General features: G+C 40.2%; 1 protein-coding gene across 1 annotated transcript in view; it reads left to right on the top strand.

Annotated features, from left to right (window-relative positions):
- The window catches only part of UBE2G2 (ubiquitin conjugating enzyme E2 G2), a 162,501-nt gene extending 143,275 nt beyond the window's left edge, over nt 1-19,226 (top strand). The window contains exons 5-6 of the mRNA XM_053698763.1: nt 16,824-16,964; nt 17,301-19,226. Of these exons, the coding sequence (XP_053554738.1) occupies nt 16,824-16,964; nt 17,301-17,413 (254 nt within the window). The 3' untranslated portion in view covers nt 17,414-19,226. The remainder of the gene's footprint in view (nt 1-16,823; nt 16,965-17,300) is intronic.
- The last annotated feature ends 699 nt before the right edge of the window (nt 19,227-19,925 follow it).

Raw genomic sequence — 19,925 nt, 5'->3', positions numbered from 1 at the left:
TACAATAGGCTAATAGCTTCATGTAAACAAAATTTGGGTGGTTTAGACCTTGTGGTAAGCTCCATTGTGTTTGATATTTGTTATATGTATGTTTGCTACACGTCCGGACAAAAAGTGTAATTTACATGTTAGAATTACACCATGATATGATTTATATTAACTTTTGTCCAAAACAGCTGCCGTTCTCATATGGGGCTCTTACTTCCTCCTCTCAGCCGGCGAGAGTTGGAAAGTTTTGCTAGTTTTAATATATAGCACCCAATAGGCATCGCCACAGACCAGCTTTTTTGTCCCTTGGGGTAGCCACTAGGAAAGATGTGAAAAGGTCTTAAGCTATTTTAATTGGGTCTGCCCCCATACTCTACCTTTATAATAAGAGCCCTTATGTATAGAAGCCCCAGTCCATAGGAGTTGCGACCCCAGTTGGGTTTATGTAGACTTGAACTTTCATCTGCAGTGTATATCTACTATCCGTATAGTGCCTTAACAGTTTAACTTATGCTCCTAGTTAATGGCGGAAGTAATCCCTTATTCTTTGTGATGGGAAAGCTATGTAATGCTAAAATTGTATTTGGGACTGCAATACATTTATACTTTTGTTGGAAGATTTTGATTTCCTACATCCACATTCTTATATAGTTATTATTATACATACCACCTCCTCCCCCCCCCCTCTTCCCTTACTCATATTCTTATTCACCCATTCTGGTGAATCTTGAGTAATACTAATTTTTCTCGTTTATATTATACGTCACATTGGGTACAAGAGGTTACCTGTTATGTCAAGAGAGGTAATTGGTATTTTAATATTAATCACTTTTTTATATTATATATCTACCCCATTATTACTTTATTTAAAGCAATATTACACATTCCATGGGGAAAACTGTGTCTCTCATTAGTGTTAATTATTCTACATATGTCTGCTAGTTGTATCATACTAATAGACAGAATACCAAGATAAAGAGGTACTAAAGTATCATCTCATAAAAGAATAAACCGATAAGGTATCAATGTAAATCTTGCAATGTATGTACCTGAGGTATGCTAGTCATACTGTAGGATATTCCTGTTTGTAGAATGTCTATTATGATTTACTACTGCTATAAGCTATGTTCAGTATGAAATAACTTGTTTTCATGTTTATGTATGAACACGATTTTGCTAAATACCTTAATAAAAACCTTTGATTTTTTTTAAAAAAGAAGTGTTGGCTACGTTAGAGCTTCCAGAACCTAAGTTACCCAAGGAACCTTCTATTCCTAAGCTTGATAAAGTTTATGAGGACAGGATGGTGCCACAAACTTTCCTGGTTCCCGTTAAGATGGCAAATATTATTAAGAATGAATGGGAAAAACTTGGATCCTCTTTTTTCCCCTACTTCTTCCTTTAAGAAATTGTTCCTGGTTCCTGACTCCCAATTAGAGTTGTGGGGGTCTGTCCCGAAGGTGGATGGAGCTATCTCCACGCTTACTAAGCGCACCACTATCCCGCTTGAGGATAGTTCCATTGTTTAAGGAGCCCATGGGTGAGAAGCTAGAAACTCTGTTGAGAAAGATGATTTAGCACACAGGGTTTTTATTGCAGCCTGCAGTGGTGGTTGCTGCGGTGTCTGGAGCCGCTACCTATTGGTGTGACTCTCTATCGGAGATGATCGAGGTGGAAACTCACCTCGATGAGATCCAGGAAAGAATTAAGGCCTTATGGGTATCTAATTAATTTCTTTGCGATGCAGATTATTCGCTTGAATGCCAAGACATCAGGGTTTTCTGTTCTGGCCCATAGGGCTCTGTGGCTGAAGTCTTGGTCTGCTGACATGACTTCAAAATCTAGATTGCTTTCCCTTCCATTTAAGGGGAAGGTTCTTTTCGGTCCAGGACTGGACTCTATCATATCCACGGTCACTGGAGGCAAGGGTGACTTTTTACCGCAGGATAAGAAGAACAAACCTAAAGGACAGGGTCCTAATTTTCGTCCCTTTCATTCGGATAAATCCCAACGCCAGCAGCCCTCCGCGAAGCCGGATCAGTCCAAGGGAACTTGGAAACCATCTCAATCTTAGAATAAATTCAAGCAGAACAAGAAGCCCGCCGAGACAAAATCGGCATGGAGGGGCGGCCCCCAATCCGTCGCTGGATCGTGTTGGGGGCAGACTATCTCTCTTTGTATAGGCTTGGCTAGGAGACGTGCCAGACATTTGGGTTTTGGAGTTCATTGCTCAGGGTTACAGGATAGGTTTCAAATCTCATCCACCCAGGGGCAGATTCCTCTTATCAAACCTGTCTTCAAGACCAGAAAAACAAGATGCTTTTCTAGGGTGCATGAGGAATCTCTCCTCCCTAGGAGTGATTGTGCCAGTACCTCTAGCAGAGGGAGGTCTGGGATACTATTCAAACCTCTTTGTGGTCCCAAAGAAGGGTACGTTTCGCCCGATTCTAGACCTAAAGTGCTTAAACAAGTTTCTGTCAGTAAACAACGGGAAAGAAAATGATGGCACTACAAATGTTGTATCCCTCTTGTTAATCTTAATTATATTGTACCCTTTTATATATGACATGGGTTAGTGGATGATAAGAGGACTGGGGATTAGGGTGCTGTACATAAAAAGAAACTGAAATAGGGGAGAGTTTTCTACTGCATAGAAAAAGAAAAATTATTTACATAGGTAGCACTCCACAACACTATGGTTACTAAACAAAAGGGGTTTAAAGATAACACATATGAAATTCCTCCAATAGAAGGTGTAAAACTTAGCTTTTAATATTTATTCAAAATAAAATAAAGGTGTGCATTAAAAACACATAACAGTGTGATGAATGCATCTGCTTTATAGGTAAATCCTCAGGGGTATAAGTAAACAGGTGGAGCTGAAATGCTAGATACAAATTGTGTAGTCAGCTGGAAAATTATTGTTCTGAACAGATAAATACAGTCGAGTCTATTATAATTAACTGTATGCTGATTGTGCATCACAATGTAAGATGTACGGATAAACTCCACTGTATATATGTGCTGACAATCATGTACACGTACAGTCCCACTTCAGTAGTATGACAACATCAGTAGATACGGAAGAATTGCCGTATTTATTAGGATATATATATATATATACACGTCTCTCTGTTTCCTTCCTAAATCAACACCCAGAAAACTGGGTTCAATTGAAAAGGCACTACCGCTGTTCTTAATGCTATTGTGTTAATTACAAATAAGATCTCTTAATCTAAGTATTAATAAGTTGGTAGTGATATAACATGTACTGGGTAAGACAATAAAGTGCAATAAGTGTTTCTATAAATAGCTGATACTTCTCCTTAATCTACTGGCGTAGCACTATAACATGAGCCATGCTCGTAAATACCTCGATCGATCGTTATAGTGAGTAGCTGGAAAAGCCAAGTAGTCAGGTTAAGTAAATAAATAATTATATGGCTGTATTGTCCCCCAGAGGATTGATTTAGCTAATAACACATTGGCCAGAGACATAGTATTCAAATTATGTTAAAGCTAATCGTCTTCGCTCCCACTAAATTAACAGTGTATTTATGGCAATGATCATGACCTGCCTGAAAAAATACTAATTGTGGTGCTAGGAGACGAGGTAGTGTACAGGTATATGCACTATACGATAGTGCATATACCCGTAGCTCTGTTACTTCTTCTTCAATCTCATGGACGGAAGATAAACTTAGAAAAGAGTTATCTGGTCCCCAGTACCAGAGTAGAATTCCTGGGCACGATAATAAATTCCATATCCATGAAGATATTCCTTACAGACCAGAGACGTTAATATGGAGAAAAGAAAACACAGAGGTGCCAGCATGGCCTAATACCATCAAACAAGGGGATAATGAGACAGAAGAATAGAGGTACTCACAAATGTAGCGCACCCAATGGTGCTAGTGGGGCAGACTGGAACTTTTGTAGTGGTCCTGCTCACTGTATGCAGGCAAACTGGGCACGTGAACAAGAACACAGGTGTATCACTGGTGCCTATAAAGGGTTATAAAAGAAAAGCTACCATAGCCTAGTACAGTCAGAACTGGTAGAGAGAAAATATACAGTAACACTTACAGTGTGATATGCACTACCAGGTGCAGTAAAGGCGAACTGGGACCTCTCAGTTGCTCAGTAGACTGCGCTCTTGGTAAACCAGATCCTCTCCAAACTCCACGAGACCAACGTGAAAAATTCCCAAAAACAGCAAGTGTATCATAAAAACATATCTTTATTTAAAAACAGAGAAACGCGTTTCTCAGCCTCTCAAAGGCTGTTTCCTCAGGCTATAGGAATAGCCCCACTAGCAATATTAGGTGCGCTACATTTGTGAGTACCTCTATTCTTCTGTCTAATTATCCCCTTGTTTGATGGTACTTGGCCTCTGTCTTTTCTTTTCTCCAGATTATCGTTTACCAGGAATTGACCATCCTTTGTCAGAGTGTGGCCTTTGTATTGGAATCCAAAGACTTTCGATTGCCTCATATTGCTGATTGAGTTCAACTGTGTGTGTATTTCTTTCATGTAATTAGCAAGAGTCCATGAGCTAGTGACGTATGGGATATACATTCCTACCAGGAGGGGCAAAGTTTCCCAAACCTCAAAATGCCTATAAATACACCCCTCACCACACCCACAATTCAGTTTTACAAACTTTGCCTCCTATGGAGGTGGTGAAGTAAGTTTGTGCTAGATTCTACGTTGATATGCGCTCCGCAGCAAGTTGGAGCCCGGTTTTCCTCTCAGCGTGCAGTGAATGTCAGAGGGATGTGAGGAGAGTATTGCCTATTTGAATGCAGTGATCTCCTTCTACGGGGTCTATTTCATAGGTTCTCTGTTATCGGTCGTAGAGATTCATCTCTTACCTCCCTTTTCAGATCGACGATATACTCTTATTTATATACCATTACCTCTGCTGATTTTCGTTTCAGTACTGGTTTGGCTTTCTACAAACATGTAGATGAGTGTCCTGGGGTAAGTAAATCTTATTTTCTGTGACACTCTAAGCTATGGTTGGGCACTTTATTTATAAAGTTCTAAATATATGTATTCAAACATTTATTTGCCTTGACTCAGAATGTTCAACATTCCTTATTTTCAGACAGTCAGTTTCATATTTGGGATAATGCATTTGAATCAATCATTTTTTCTTACCTTAAAAAATTTGACTTTTTTTCCCTGTGGGCTGTTAGGCTCGCGGGGGCTGAAAATGCTTCATTTTATTGCGTCATTCTTGGCGCGGACTTTTTTGGCGCAAAAAATCTTTTCTGTTTCCGGCGTCATACGTGTCGCCGGAAGTTGCGTCATTTTTTTTACGTCCTTTTGCGCCAAAAATGTCGGCGTTCCGGATGTGGCATCATTTTTGGCGCCAAAAAGCATTTAGGCGCCAAACAATGTGGGCGTATTATTTGGCGCCAAAAAATATGGGCGTCGCTTTTGTCTCCACATTATTTCAGTCTCATTTTTTCTTTGCTTCTGGTTACTAGAAGCTTGTTTATTGGCATTTTTTCCCATTCCTGAAACTGTCATTTAAGGAATTAGATCAATTTTGCTTTATATGTTGTTTTTTCTCTTACATATTGCAAGATGTCTCACGTTGCATCTGAGTCAGAAGATACTTCAGGAAAATCGCTGTCTAGTGCTGGAACTACCAAAGCTAAGTGTATCTGCTGTAAACTTTTGGTAGCTATTCCTCCGGCTGTTGTTTGTATTAATTGTCATGACAAACTTGTTAAAGCAGATAATATTTCCTTTAGTAATGTACCATTGCCTGTTGCAGTTCCCTCAACATCTAAGGTGCAGAATGTTCCTGATAACATAAGAGATTTTGTTTCTGAATCCATCAAGAAGGCTATGTCTGTTATTTCTCCTTCTAGTAAACATAAAAAATCTTTTAAAACTTCTCTCTCTACAGATGAATTTTTAAATGAACATCATCATTCTGATTCTGATTACTCTTCTGGTTCAGAGGATTCTGTCTCAGAGATTGATGCTGATAAATCTTCATATTTATTTAAAATGGAATTTATTCGTTCTTTACTTAAAGAAGTACTAATTGCTTTAGAAATAGAGGATTCTGGTCCTCTTGATACTAATTCTAAACGTTTAGATAAGGTATTTAAATCTCCTGTGGTTATTCCAAAAGTTTTTCCTGTTCCTAATGCTATTTCTGAAGTAATTTCCAGAGAATGGGATAAATTGGGTAATTCATTTACTCCTTCTAAACGTTTTAAGCAATTATATCCTGTGCCGTCTGACAGATTAGAATTTTGGGACAAAATCCCTAAAGTTGATGGGGCTATTTCTACCCTTGCTAAACGTACTACTATTCCTACGTCAGATGGTACTTCGTTTAAAGATCCTTTAGATAGGAAAATTGAATCCTTTCTAAGAAAAGCTTATCTGTGTTCAGGTAATCTTCTTAGACCTGCTATATCTTTGGCTGATGTTGCTGCAGCTTCAACTTTTTGGTTGGAGACTTTAGCACAACAAGTAACAGATCATGATTCTCATAATATTATTATTCTTCTTCAGCATGCTAATAATTTTATCTGTGATGCCATTTTTGATATTATCAGAGTTGATGTCAGGTTTATGTCTCTAGCTATTTTAGCTAGAAGAGCTTTATGGCTTAAAACTTGGAATGCTGATATGGCTTCTAAATCAACTTTACTTTCCATTTCTTTCCAGGGTAACAAATTATTTGGTTCTCAGTTGGATTCCATTATCTCAACTGTTACTGGTGGGAAAGGAACTTTTTTACCACAGGATAAAAAATCTAAGGGTAAAAACAGGGCTAATAATCGTTTTCGTTCCTTTCGTTTCAACAAAGAACAAAAGCCTGATCCTTCATCCTCAGGAGCAGTTTCAGTCTGGAATAAATCCAAGCCTTCTAGAAAGGCAAAGCCTGCTTCTAAGTCCACATGAAGGTGCGGCCCTCATTCCAGCTCAGCTGGTAGGGGGCAGGTTACGTTTTTTCAAGAAATTTGGATCAATTCTGTTCACAATCTTTGGATTCAGAACATTGTTTCAGAAGGGTACAGAATTGGTTTCAAGATGAGACCTCCTGCAAAGAGATTTTTTCTTTCCCGTGTCCCAGTAAATCCAGTGAAAGCTCAAGCATTTCTGAATTGTGTTTTATGCCAGTTCCAGTTCTGGAACAGGGGATGGGGTTTTATTCAAATCTCTTCCTTGTACCAAAGAAGGAGAATTCCTTCAGACCAGTTCTGGATCTAAAAATATTGAATCGTTATGTAAGGATACCAACGTTCAAAATGGTAACTGTAAGGACTATCTTGCCTTTTGTTCAGCAATGGCATTTTATGTCCACAATAGATTTACAGGATGCATATCTGCATATTCCGATTCATCCAGATCATTATCAGTTCCTGGGATTCTCTTTTCTGGACAAGCATTACCAGTTTGTGGCTCTGCCGTTTGGCCTAGCTACAGCTCCAAGAATTTTTACAAAGGTTCTCGGTGCCCTTCTGTCTGTAATCAGAGAACAGGGTATTGTGGTATTTCCTTATTTGGACGATATCTTGGTACTTGCTCAGTCTTTACATTTAGCAGAATCTCATACGAATCGACTTGTGTTGTTTCTTCAAGATCATGGTTGGAGGATCAATTCACCAAAAAGTTCATTGATTCCTCAGACAAGGGTAACCTTTCTGGGTTTCCAGATAGATTCAGTGTCCATGACTCTGTCTTTAACAGACGAGACGTCTAAAATTGATTTCAGCTTGTCGAAACCTTCAGTCACAATCATTCCCTTCGGTAGCCTTATGCATGGAAATTCTAGGTCTTATGACTGCTGCATCGGACGCGATCCCCTTTGCTCGTTTTCACATGCGACCTCTTCAGCTCTGTATGCTGAATCAATGGTGCAAGGATTACACAAAGATATCTCAATTAATATCTTTAAAACCGATTGTACGACACTCTCTAACGTGGTGGACAGATCACCATCGTTTAATTCAGGGGGCTTCTTTTCTGCTTCCGACCTGGACTGTAATTTCAACAGATGCAAGTCTCACAGGTTGGGGAGCTGTGTGGGGATCTCTGACGGCACAAGGAGTTTGGGAATCTCAGGAGGTGAGATTACCGATCAATATTTTGGAACTCCGTGCAATTTTCAGAGCTCTTCAGTCTTGGCCTCTTCTGAAGAGAGAATCGTTCATTTGTTTTCAGACAGACAATGTCACTACTGTGGCATACATCAATCATCAAGGAGGGACTCACAGTCCTCTGGCTATGAAAGAAGTATCTCGAATTCTGGTTTGGGCGGAATCCAGCTCCTGTCTAATCTCTGCGGTTCATATCCCAGGTATAGACAATTGGGAAGCGGATTATCTCAGTCGCCAAACGTTGCATCCGGGCGAATGGTCTCTTCACCCAGAGGTATTTCTTCAGATTGTTCAAATGTGGGAGCTTCCAGAAATAGATCTGATGGCGTCGCATCTAAACAAGAAACTTCCCAGGTATCTGTCCAGATCCCGGGATCCTCAGGCGGAAGCAGTGGATGCATTATCACTTCCTTGGAAGTATCATCCTGCTTATATCTTTCCGCCTCTAGTTCTTCTTCCAAGAGTAATCTCCAAGATTCTGAAGGAATGCTCGTTTGTTCTGCTGGTAGCTCCGGCATGGCCTCACAGGTTTTGGTATGCGGATCTTGTCCGGATGGCCTCTTGCCATCCGTGGACTCTTCCGCTACGACCAGACCTTCTGTCGCAAGGTCCTTTTTTCCATCAGGATCTCAAATCCTTAAATTTAAAGGTATGGAGATTGAACGCTTGATTCTTGGTCAAAGAGGTTTCTCTGACTCTGTGATTAATACTATGTTACAGGCTCGTAAATCTGTATCCAGAGAGATATATTATAGAGTCTGGAAGACTTATATTTCTTGGTGTCTTTCTCATCATTTTTCTTGGCATTCTTGTAGAATTCCGAGAATTTTACAGTTTCTTCAGGATGGTTTAGATAAAGGTTTATCCGCAAGTTCTTTGAAAGGACAAATCTCTGCTCTTTCTGTTCTTTTTCACAGAAAGATTGCTAATCTTCCTGATATTCATTGTTTTGTACAAGCTTTGGTTCGTATAAAACCTGTCATTAAGTCAATTTTTCCTCCTTGGAGTTTGAATTTGGTTCTGGGGGCTCTTCAAGCTCCTCCGTTTGAACCTATGCATTCATTGGACATTAAATTGATTTCTTGGAAAGTTTTGTTCCTTTTGGCAATCTCTTCTGCCAGAAGAGTTTCTGAATTATCTGCTCTTTCTTGTGAGTCTCCTTTTCTGATTTTTCATCAGGATAAGGCAGTGTTGCGAACTTCTTTTGAATTTTTACCTAAAGTTGTGAATTCTAACAACATTAGTAGGGAAATTGTGGTTCCTTCATTATGTCCTAATCCTAAGAATTCTAAGGAGAAATCATTGCATTCTTTGGATGTTGTTAGAGCTTTGAAATATTATGTTGAAGCTACTAAGTCTTTCCGAAAGACTTCTAGTTTATTTGTTATCTTTTCTGGTTCTAGAAAAGGCCAGAAAGCTTCTGCCATTTCTTTGGCATCTTGGTTGAAATCTTTAATTCATCTTGCCTATGTTGAGTCGGGTAAATCTCTGCCTCAAAGGATTACAGCTCATTCTACTAGGTCAGTTTCTACTTCCTGGGCGTTTAGGAATGAAGCTTCGATTGATCAGATTTGCAAAGCAGCAACTTGGTCCTATTTGCATACTTTTACTAAGTTCTACCATTTTTATGTATTTTCTTCTTCTGAAGCAGTTTTTGGTAGAAAAGTACTAAAAGGCAGCGGTTTCAGTTTGAATCTTCTGCTTATGTTTTTCATTAAACTTTATTTTGGGTGTGGATTATTTTCAGCAGGAATTGGCTGTCTTTATTTTATCCCTCCCTCTCTAGTGACTCTTGCGTGGAAAGATCAACATCTTGGGTAATCATTATCCCATACGTCACTAGCTCATGGACTCTTGCTAATTACATGAAAGAAAACATAATTTATGTAAGAACTTACCTGATAAATTCATTTCTTTCATATTAGCAAGAGTCCATGAGGCCCGCCCTTTTTTGGGGTGGTTATGATTTTTGTATAAAGCACAATTATTCCAATTCCTTATTTTATATGCTTTCGCACTTTTTTATCACCCCACTTCTTGGCTATTCATTAAACTGAATTGTGGGTGTGGTGAGGGGTGTATTTATAGGCATTTTGAGGTTTGGGAAACTTTGCCCCTCCTGGTAGGAATGTATATCCCATACGTCACTAGCTCATGGACTCTTGCTAATATGAAAGAAATGAATTTATCAGGTATGTTCTTACATAAATTATGTTTTTTTATTTTTTTATTTATAATTGTATTAGTTGATATGGTGTTTATGGGTTTGCTGGTTTGTTTTATTCCCATAGTCCCACATATGTTTACCAATATTATTGCACATATCTATGGAAGCGCCCCCTATGGGATTTATGCTTAGTTGCATTTCTCTCATGTTCTGTTAGACCAGAGATGTTGCAAAATTACTTCCAATCGTCTTGCCCTCCAGACCTCCTTAAGACCATCTGTGGCCAGGTGTATGGAGGTAATTGGTCTCATGGTGTCCAGCATAGATGTCATTCCATTCGCCAGGTTCCATCTCAGACCTCTTCAGTTGTGCATGCTGAGGCAATGGAACGGCGATCACTCGGATCTATCCCAACAGATTTATCTGGACAACCGGTCAAGAGAATCGCTCTCTTGGTGGCTCTGTCCAGATCGCCTGTCCCAGGGGACATCCTTCTTGAGACCATCCTGGGAGATTGTGACTACAGATGCAAATCTATCGGGATGGGGAGCTGTTTGGGGTGCCAGGAAGGCACAGGGTCAGTGGACTCGAGAGGAATCTCTTCTCCCGATCAACATTTTGGAACTTCGAGCGATCTTAAACGCTCTGAAGGCTTGGCCTCTTCTGGGCTCGTCCCAGTTTTTATCAGATTCCAATCGGACAACATTACCTTGGTTACTTACATCAACCATCAGGGGGGGAACGAGAAGCTCCCTAGCCATGAGGGAGGTATCTTGGATTCTGGAATGGGCGGAGGCTTGCAGCTGCTCACTGTCGGCGATCCACCTTCCGGGTGTGGACAACTGGGAAACGCACTTTCTCAGCAGACAATTGTTTCATCCGGGGAATGATCTCTCCATCCCGAGGTGTTTGCGGAGATTTGCAACAGATGGGGGACGCCGGAGATAGATCTCATGGCGTCCAGACTCAATGTTAAGCAACCCAGATATGGGTCGAGGTCCAGGGATCCTCAGGCAGAACTGATAGATGCCTTAGCAGTGCCCTGGGGGTTTAACCTACTTTAAATTTTTCCACCTTTACCACTTCTACCTCGGATAGTGGCATCAAGCAGGAGCAAGCTTCGACTATTTCAATTGCTCCATCGTGGCCTTGAAGGCTGTGGTTTGCGGACCTGGTGGGGATTTAGTCAGCTCCTCGATGGAGGTTACCTTGTCGCAGGGATCTGTTGGAGCAGGGTCCTTTTGTTCATCAAAATCTGGATTCTCTGAGGCTGACTGCGTGGAGATTGAACGCTTAGTCCTAGCCAAGAGAGGTTTTTCTGAGAGAGTGATTGATACTCTCATTCAAGCTAGAAAGCCTCTATCATAAGGTGTGGAGGACCTACTTATTCTGGTGTGAGGAACGTGGATTCCCCTGGCATAAGGTTGAGGTATCCAGGATTCCTTCCTTCTCCAGGACGGCTTGGAGAAAGGACTTGCCGCTAGTTCCTTTAAAAGGACAGATTTCGGTGCTATCTGTGTTATTACACAAGAGGCTTGCTGAGCTTCCTGATATTCAGTCTTTTGTTCAGGCTCTGTCCAGAATCAGGCCTGTGTTTAGACATTCCGCTCGTTTTTGGAGTTTAAATTTGGTTTTTAAGGTTTTGCAGAGGGCTCTGTTTGAGCCCATGCATTCGGTTGACATTAAGTTACTGTCTTGAAAGGTTCTTTTTCTACTGGCTATTGCTTCGGCACGCAGAGTCTCTGAGATGGCGGCCTTGCAATGTGAGCTTCCTTACCTAGTTTTTCATGCTGATAAGGCTGCTCTTCACACTGGGTTGGGTTTCCTCCCTAAGGTGGTGTCCGATCGCAACATCAATCAGGAAATCGTGGTTCCTTCCTTGTGTCCTAATCCTCCTTCGAAGGTCACGATCACTTCATAATTTGGATGTGGTTCGAGCTTTGCAATTCTATCTTCAGGCTACGAAGGATTTTAGACAGACTTCGTCATTGTTTGTTATCTATTCTGGGAAGCGCAGAAGGCTTCTGCCACTTCCCTATCTTTTTGGTTGAGGAGCATTATCTGCTTAGCATATGAAACAGCGGGACATAAGCCTCCTCAGAGGATTACAGCTCATTCAACTAGAGCTGTGGCTTCTTCTTGAGCCTTCAAAAATGAGCCCTCTATGGAGCAGATTTGTAGGGCGGCTACTTGGTCCTCCTTGCATACTTTTTCAAAGTTTTACAAATTTGACGTGTTTGCTTCGGCTGAAGCAGCTTTTTGGAGAAAGGTTTTGCGGGCTGTGGTGCCCTCAGAATAGGAAACGCCTCTCTTTTTACCCTCCCGTTTTCATTCAGTGTTCTCTAGAGCTTGGGTATATGTTTCCCAAAGTAAGGAATGAAGCAGTGGACTCTCCTCATATTAAGATGGAAAACATAAATTATGCTTTCCTGATAATTTCCTTTCCATCTGTATGAGGAGAGTCCAGGGCCCCTGCCCGTTTTCTCTGTTGAGCGGACAAATTTTTTTTGTTCTTCTGGCACCATTTATACCCTGATATTTATCCTATTGTTCCTTGTTTCCTTGGCAGAATGACTGGGCGATGAGGGGAGTGGGGGAGGTATTTAAGCCTTTGGCTGGGGTGTCTTTGCCTCCTTCTGGTGGCCAGGTTCTGTATTTGCCACAAGTAAGGAATGAAGCCATGGACTCTCCTCATACAGATGGAAAGGAAATCATCCTGTATGTTATGCCCATCATGCCTAGATACAGATGGCATGCAGATTATTTAACAGTGAATAGGATGGATTCAGATTGCAATAAATTCCTTTTTGAACTCATGACTGAATTATCCCTTTTCTTCTTAAAATGGATAGAGTCCACAGCTTAAATACCTCCCCCACTTCCCTCATCCCCTAGTCATTCTTTGCCTTTTGTCACAGGAGGTTGGCAGAGAAGTGTTGGAAGATTACGGAGTAGTATCTTATGGAGGGTAGTACTCTTCGAGATGGGACGGGAGTTTTTAGTAGCCCTGTCAGCGTCTCAGTGAGAGCATGGATGAAAGTTAGAGTCCAGAGATGCAGGGAGAGTCTTTCTGCAAAACCAATTCAACTCATATTAACAGTTCCATAAGCAATCAGCATTGACGAGTTTCGCTGCCTGCTTTCTTCACTCAAGTCCATGTCAGAAGCGACGTTGCATTTTATTCTTTGTAATTATTGCTTGTTACATATCTTAAATTGTTTTTAATAAACAACTTGTTTTATACAATCTCTGGTTCAGCACCTATTTGAGTAGCATATCTACCACACCTGACATTTTGCTATTTGGAATTTACCAAAGACACACCTGCTTTGGTTCCAGATCACCTGGAGAGGGTTTGCTGGTATACCCCAAGTTACTAGCCTGCTCCTACCAGTACATAAGTGTACTTGGGCTAAATGTGAGTATCCATTTGGCTTTATTATCCCCTGTTGGTCTATTCTGACATGCTGATATACAATACACATGAGGCGCCCCTCTGTTCTCTGTTTTTTGCTATATCTGTCAAACTTGAAGCACCGTGTTACTGTTCCATGGCATAGATTCCGGTAAGATCTTTTAATTTTCCTTTCTCTATGGGAATATAATGTAATGATAGAACACCGGGTCTCAGTGGGACTCCTTTATCTTTATGGAATCTAGGGTTAATATCTCCAGAGGGGGTTTATTCAACAGTGGGGGACTTTAATCATGTTTGTTATGTGATTCTGTCTGCTTATGTGTAGTGATGTTGGGGCTCATGGCCTTTACAGAACATATGTTTTTAGAGCTACGCAGTTCTTGATGGGACTGGTGCGCTTTTCCTTGGCCTGTGGGTTGCACCTCGTGACCGGGAGTGGTCACGTTTTTTGTTTTCCATTTCCGTATTCTTGCCCGAGTGTCGGTGGAGAAGGTCTATTCTCTACTTGTCTGGGTCATAGGAGGTGGTGAGTGCCCCAGCCATTGGGTGTGTAAGGTGCCAGTTGTTTTTGTCCAAATTTGCCCGCTCAAGTTATGGAGGATTCTGATTTTTCTGAGGAGGATTTCTCGCATTCAGATTCTGTTCCCTGCTTAGATTGCACAGAGGCCCGGGTAATCCAGCCCAATCGTTAATGTTCCGTATGCCATAATAGAGTGCTCTTCTCTCCCTCTGGGGCGAGATTAGAGATCACTGAGCCATCCACCTCTGAGGATTCTGTGTTCCGTGAGGTGCGTTCTCTGTTTTTTTCTGTTCCTACACAGGCAGTTGTCCCAAATTCCGTTACCCCTTCTCTGGAAGGAGGTTTCTTCCCACCAGAGGTTGCTGCTTGGTTGCGCATAGCCATACTATTGGCGTTGGCGCATTTACAGCTTCTTGAGGACCAGCGTAGAGCTTATTCATGTCCTCTTTTACTGGGGGCGCCAGGTGAGATGGGCCTTTACTCTGGGGGAGTGGTTTCCTCTGGGGCTTCAGGGGTACGGCCGTCAGGATTGGGGCCCTCAATTGCCCCACCGAGGATGAGTTTTGCCTTTAGAGTCAGTCTGACACGCCTGCGTGTACTGCTGGGGCAGGTCCTGGAGGCTTTGGAGGACTTCAGTCTTCATTTCATGTTTCTGATGGCGAACAGTGCTACACGAGTGGAGGAATGTGGATTATACTCCTAATCGTCTTTGTTGTGTATCTATTCCCAGTTATGAGCTCTTGAGGAATCAGGTCTCTGACAGGCTGGCCCTGTTAGTGTTTCTATTCCTTTTTTTTGGCATTCACCTGCGGGTGCGGCCTTACTTCTTTTGATCCGGTTAAGATGTGTTTCTTTTCTTTCCAGAGCTCGAGACTGTTGTACTATTACGTAAACTTTTTTTTTTTTCTGTGATTTTGATACTAGCGATGTATGGCCACGATGGTTGTTGCTTCCAGCGGAAGTCACAAAAAGAAAACAATAATTAAATCAAGTCTTTTGTTTAGACGAGACCTGCTAAGGTTTAGAACTTTCGGCTAACCCTTGAACAGTTTGTTTGTACCCTAGTCAGCAGGCTGGTCCTGGTTGGGTACTGGTTCACTCTGTTAGTTGAGGTTCTATCAGACATTTTGTATCCTTGACAACAGGCTGGCCCTGTTTGGGTACTAAGTTTACTTCCCTCTAGTTCTGAGGTTGTTTACTACAAGTTATTGGGGGCCCTTCTACCCTTGATATCAGGATGGTCCTACTTTATATCATTTTGATGGGGCGTCCAATGTTGGCCAGTCCCTGCATTACTTGAGTGGTTTGCTGGGGTTAGGAATTCTGCTATGGCAGTACGTTTGTAGTTCCTGAAGTCCTTGGACAGGAACTAGTGTCCTCCCTTCCGAGAGGGGAGGATCAGATAACTGCATGGAGATCTCCAGTACCTGGTGTTGGGGGCAAATTATTCACCCCTAGGTGTACTCCTTGTTAATTGGATTGTCCGATTTTCAGATCTTTTTCGCCAGTGAGAATGTGGTGTGGGAGTTGGTTTGTTGTTTCCCTCACCATTGTTCATGGAGAGGTTTTTATTTGTATGCTTCTAGGGAGTGGAACTTTGGTCTCTTCAGAGGTTTTTGTGCTCGGTAGAGTGCAGAATTTTGAGTGATCTCTAACTGGGATCCTATTGATCGGCAATTACCTTGTCTTCTATCCATATTTTTGTTCTTCCTGCTTCTGCTGAAGTAGTTTTTTATCGGGTATCCGTGTTGTGTCAGGCTGTGGTTCCCTCAGTTTTGGGCCGCCTTTTTGTTCCCGCCCAATTGCATTCAGTGTCCTCTATAAACTTAGGTATTGTTTTCCTGAAAGTATGAATGCAACTGTGGACTCTCCCCGTTTTAAGAAGAAAAACTTAAATTATGCTTACCTGATAATTTTCTTTTCTTCTGAATACTTTTTTAAATTTACTTCTGTTATCAAATTTGGTTTGTTCTCTTGATATCCTTTAATGAAGAGTAAACTTAGGCTCAGGAGCAATATATGTATTGCCACCTGCATATACCAATCAACAGATAGCTCCCAGTAATGCATTGCTCTTATGATTTACTAGAATACAGAGCGTTGTGAGTATTCCTCTAGAGGTCCTGACCGAACGATCTTTCAGGAGGTTTGCCAATAGGGACTGATCAAGAATCTTCAGGACCCAATCTCAGATGGGCTCTAGGATCCTTAATACCAACTTAACAGGACTACATATTTGGCACAAACTGTATGCTAATTAGGACCTTTAACAAGTGTAATTATGTACTTGGTGTTTCACAGATGTGAATATATGTATACGGCATGTAAAATTTCATGTTAATAAAAATTATTTAATCATAAAAAAGGAAGATATTTTACCTTGCAGCTCGACAGCAGCTGAAGTATAACTGTTTACACAGCACTTACTCTGGTGAACTGAAGAAATTGTGATGTAAAAATATCTTCCTTTTTCCATATAGATGCTCAGGTGATATTTTCTTGTCAGCTTTTTAGTTATCCAGCATTATTTTCAAGTGATTTAGCATATGAGTATTATGTCCATTTAAATAAAACTCCTTTTGTTTTTGTCTCCAGTATATCCAGATGGAAGAGTCTGCATCTCCATTCTCCATGCTCCAGGAGATGATCCAATGGGTTATGAGAGCAGTGCAGAGAGGTGGAGTCCAGTCCAAAGTGTGGAGAAGATATTGCTTTCAGTTGTGAGCATGCTAGCTGGTGCGTTTTGTCTTTCATATTTTGTTAGAGCAAGTCACTTTTACAGGACAATTAGTGACAGATATGCACTGATAAAGCAAACACGTTGTGCTGCAGCATTCAGAATCCTTCAAGATCCACCAGCCTCTTAATTTCAAAGTTTAATTACATTAATAATGGATAACATAAATAATGAAAAGTACATTACATCAATTTTTTTTACCATTCATAAGCAAACATTTTATGGGAGATCAATTCCAGGTTTAATGTTCCTTTTTTAATTCTAGACACCAGCAGTAGTTACCAGTGGTCTCCTTGTTTGCAAAAAAAAAAACATTCTGCCTTTTCTCTTTTCAGAACCCAATGATGAAAGTGGAGCCAATGTAGATGCATCCAAAATGTGGAGAGAAGATCGGGAGCAGTTTAACAAGATCGCCAGGCAGACTGTGCAGAAGTCTTTGGGGCTGTAAAGAGCAGTATTTCACAGGGATGGATCTATCGTATTATTGCAATGCAGACACAAGAAGTGCTGGCATTCCAGCTACGTCTGCTAATCACAAGGCTGAGACAGAGTTTTCTTGATGCAGAAGTCTGTCAGTTTGGATTTCTTTGTTTCTGCATGAGTGAATTTCCTGTATTTTGCCACATGAAGGATTCTGATTGGTTTGAATCAAAACCCTTTTATGTTTCAAACTATATGGAAAAATGTGCATGTAAAAAAGCCTATATCATTGTGAGATATTTTAATTCACCACCAGCTTGCACAGAGCACAACAGTATTATTCTCTAAATGTTCCAGCGAACTAGATATTTCGTTCAAACCTCTTTTACCAAGTTAATTAGAAAATATTTTGGTTTTATGCAGTGTCCTTTCCTTGAACACTCATTGAGGTCTCTTTCCGTGAAAGCATATCTGTGTTAAATTAATGTGCAGATGTAATTTAAATATAATGAAGGATAGTGTCTAGTAACTGTACAAGCAAGCAGGGATAATGCATGCAGGGATCTGTTTTCCTAGAAAAATGTAAACTTCTACAAAACAATGACAATCCAATGTGTTCTTAAAGGCATAGTCTAAAATTAACTTAACTGGATTGGATAGAGCACAAAGTTTTAAACAACTTTTCAACTTGCTTCTATTATCAATTTTGCTTATTTCCTTTGGTATTGTTTGTTAAAGAGCAATCCTAGGTGAGCTCAGTAGCGTGCACTTGTAGCCATCTCGTAGTAACATCGTAGATGAGGTTACAAAGGATACAGGAAGAACAAATACAATATAATACAAGTAAATTCAAAAGGTTTTTAAAGCTGCATGTTCTGTCTGAAACATAAATGTTTAATTTTGACTTTGTCTTAAATTTTCTATTCTCCCATATGTTATGAAAATTTTTTAGTAAACCTTAATGTCAATTAATAATAAATTAAATACACAACCTGTTCACTGCCAAGCAGTCCATTAATGTATTTTAATGTATAACTGATCTCACAGTTTACCAGTTGTATTCATTTTTAAGGGTTTGATCACAAACATTTTTAGCTTTCTTTCACTAAACAACGTTGATGCAGCTAGTAACAGTTTATTAGGGTGCTCTCAGATTCACACAAACCCTCACTTTTACCAATAGTAGTGTTAAGACGTTACACACTTTTTATTGGCTTTGAACTAGTCATAAGGATTATTCATCTCAATTCCTCATTTTACTGATTTCTATTCACAATTTATGTTCCACCTGTCTCCTGAAAGACACCAATACCCATTTAAACACAGTTAATACAAAATAAAATTATCTAAAGTCTTGAAAACCTACTTGACTATAATGAAATAATTTGCCACACTCACATCTTACATACTTAAATAACATGTTCTTAGAAAGCAAGTACAATATATATTCAAAACCTTTTTAAACAATTTATTATGTGCATCTGGACAAATTTAAATATGGTGTATGAAGTTGGATAAGTGAGGGATGGGATTGCTTTATTCCATTCAAAGAGGAAAAAAATGTATTGTGTCTTGATTGATAAAAAATAGCACCTGCTTTAAAAAGAAAATTAGTTTTGAAAATACTTTTTTCATAACGTTTAAAGAAAAGAGTAATATCAAATAAAATAAAAATTGTCACATTTATTCAAAAATATTAAAAATTGTTTTCTGTATGAAAAAGGTTATGTGAAGGCATTTTTAAGTTAATAGTGCATATATCTATGTACAGCTGGGCCTTAAGAACTGATTGATCAATGTCTAATAAACAGAACTCCCACTGCTCTATTAGTGGACTATTACATGACTCACAATTCTTAAAGTTGTTGGGGGGGTTTCTCAGTAAGCAACTTCTGTTTTACACAAATAAAAAATATATATATTTTATACAGGTGAGGAGAGTCCACTATCAATTACTCATCCCTACCACAAGAAGAATACAAAGATTCCCAAACCCAAAGAGCTCTATAAAATCCATCCCACCTCACAGGTACCTCAGTCTTGTTTTTGCCTCTGCTTGAGGTGGTTGAAGAATGAAGAGGAGCATTTTATTCTTCAGCGGGAGGGGCTTTCAGTCTATTTTGAGGCCTGTTTTCCCCTCAGATACAGTGTTTGTCAGAGGGATGTATTTTGAGTATCAATAGTGGTCGCAGACACAAGAGGTGCTCCTATTCCATAATTTCTGCAGATATGTTTCAGTACTGGTTTGTCTATCTACGAGTGTCTGTTGGTATCATATTTTTAATTATATGACACTCTGTAGCCTACTTTTGACATTTATAGTTATATATTTAATATATATATCCTTGGGAAAGAATCATTATATATATTTCCTTCTTAGCTGATGAGTCCATAGCTTCATAACATGTGGGATATAGTCCAGCCTATCAGGAGGAGGTCAATAACCCTAACAGAGCTTTAGCCCCTCCCACCTCCCCTCTCTCTCCAGTTTGTTATTGGCCTCTGAGGAGAGAGGTTATAGATTTCAGAGGTGCTCAACT

The sequence above is a fragment of the Bombina bombina genome, chromosome 1 (assembly GCF_027579735.1).
Source record: "Bombina bombina isolate aBomBom1 chromosome 1, aBomBom1.pri, whole genome shotgun sequence".
NCBI classification, from domain to species: domain Eukaryota; kingdom Metazoa; phylum Chordata; class Amphibia; order Anura; family Bombinatoridae; genus Bombina; species Bombina bombina.
The sequence above is the reverse complement of the archived record's forward strand: the minus strand, read 5'-3'. Positions and strand labels throughout refer to the sequence as shown.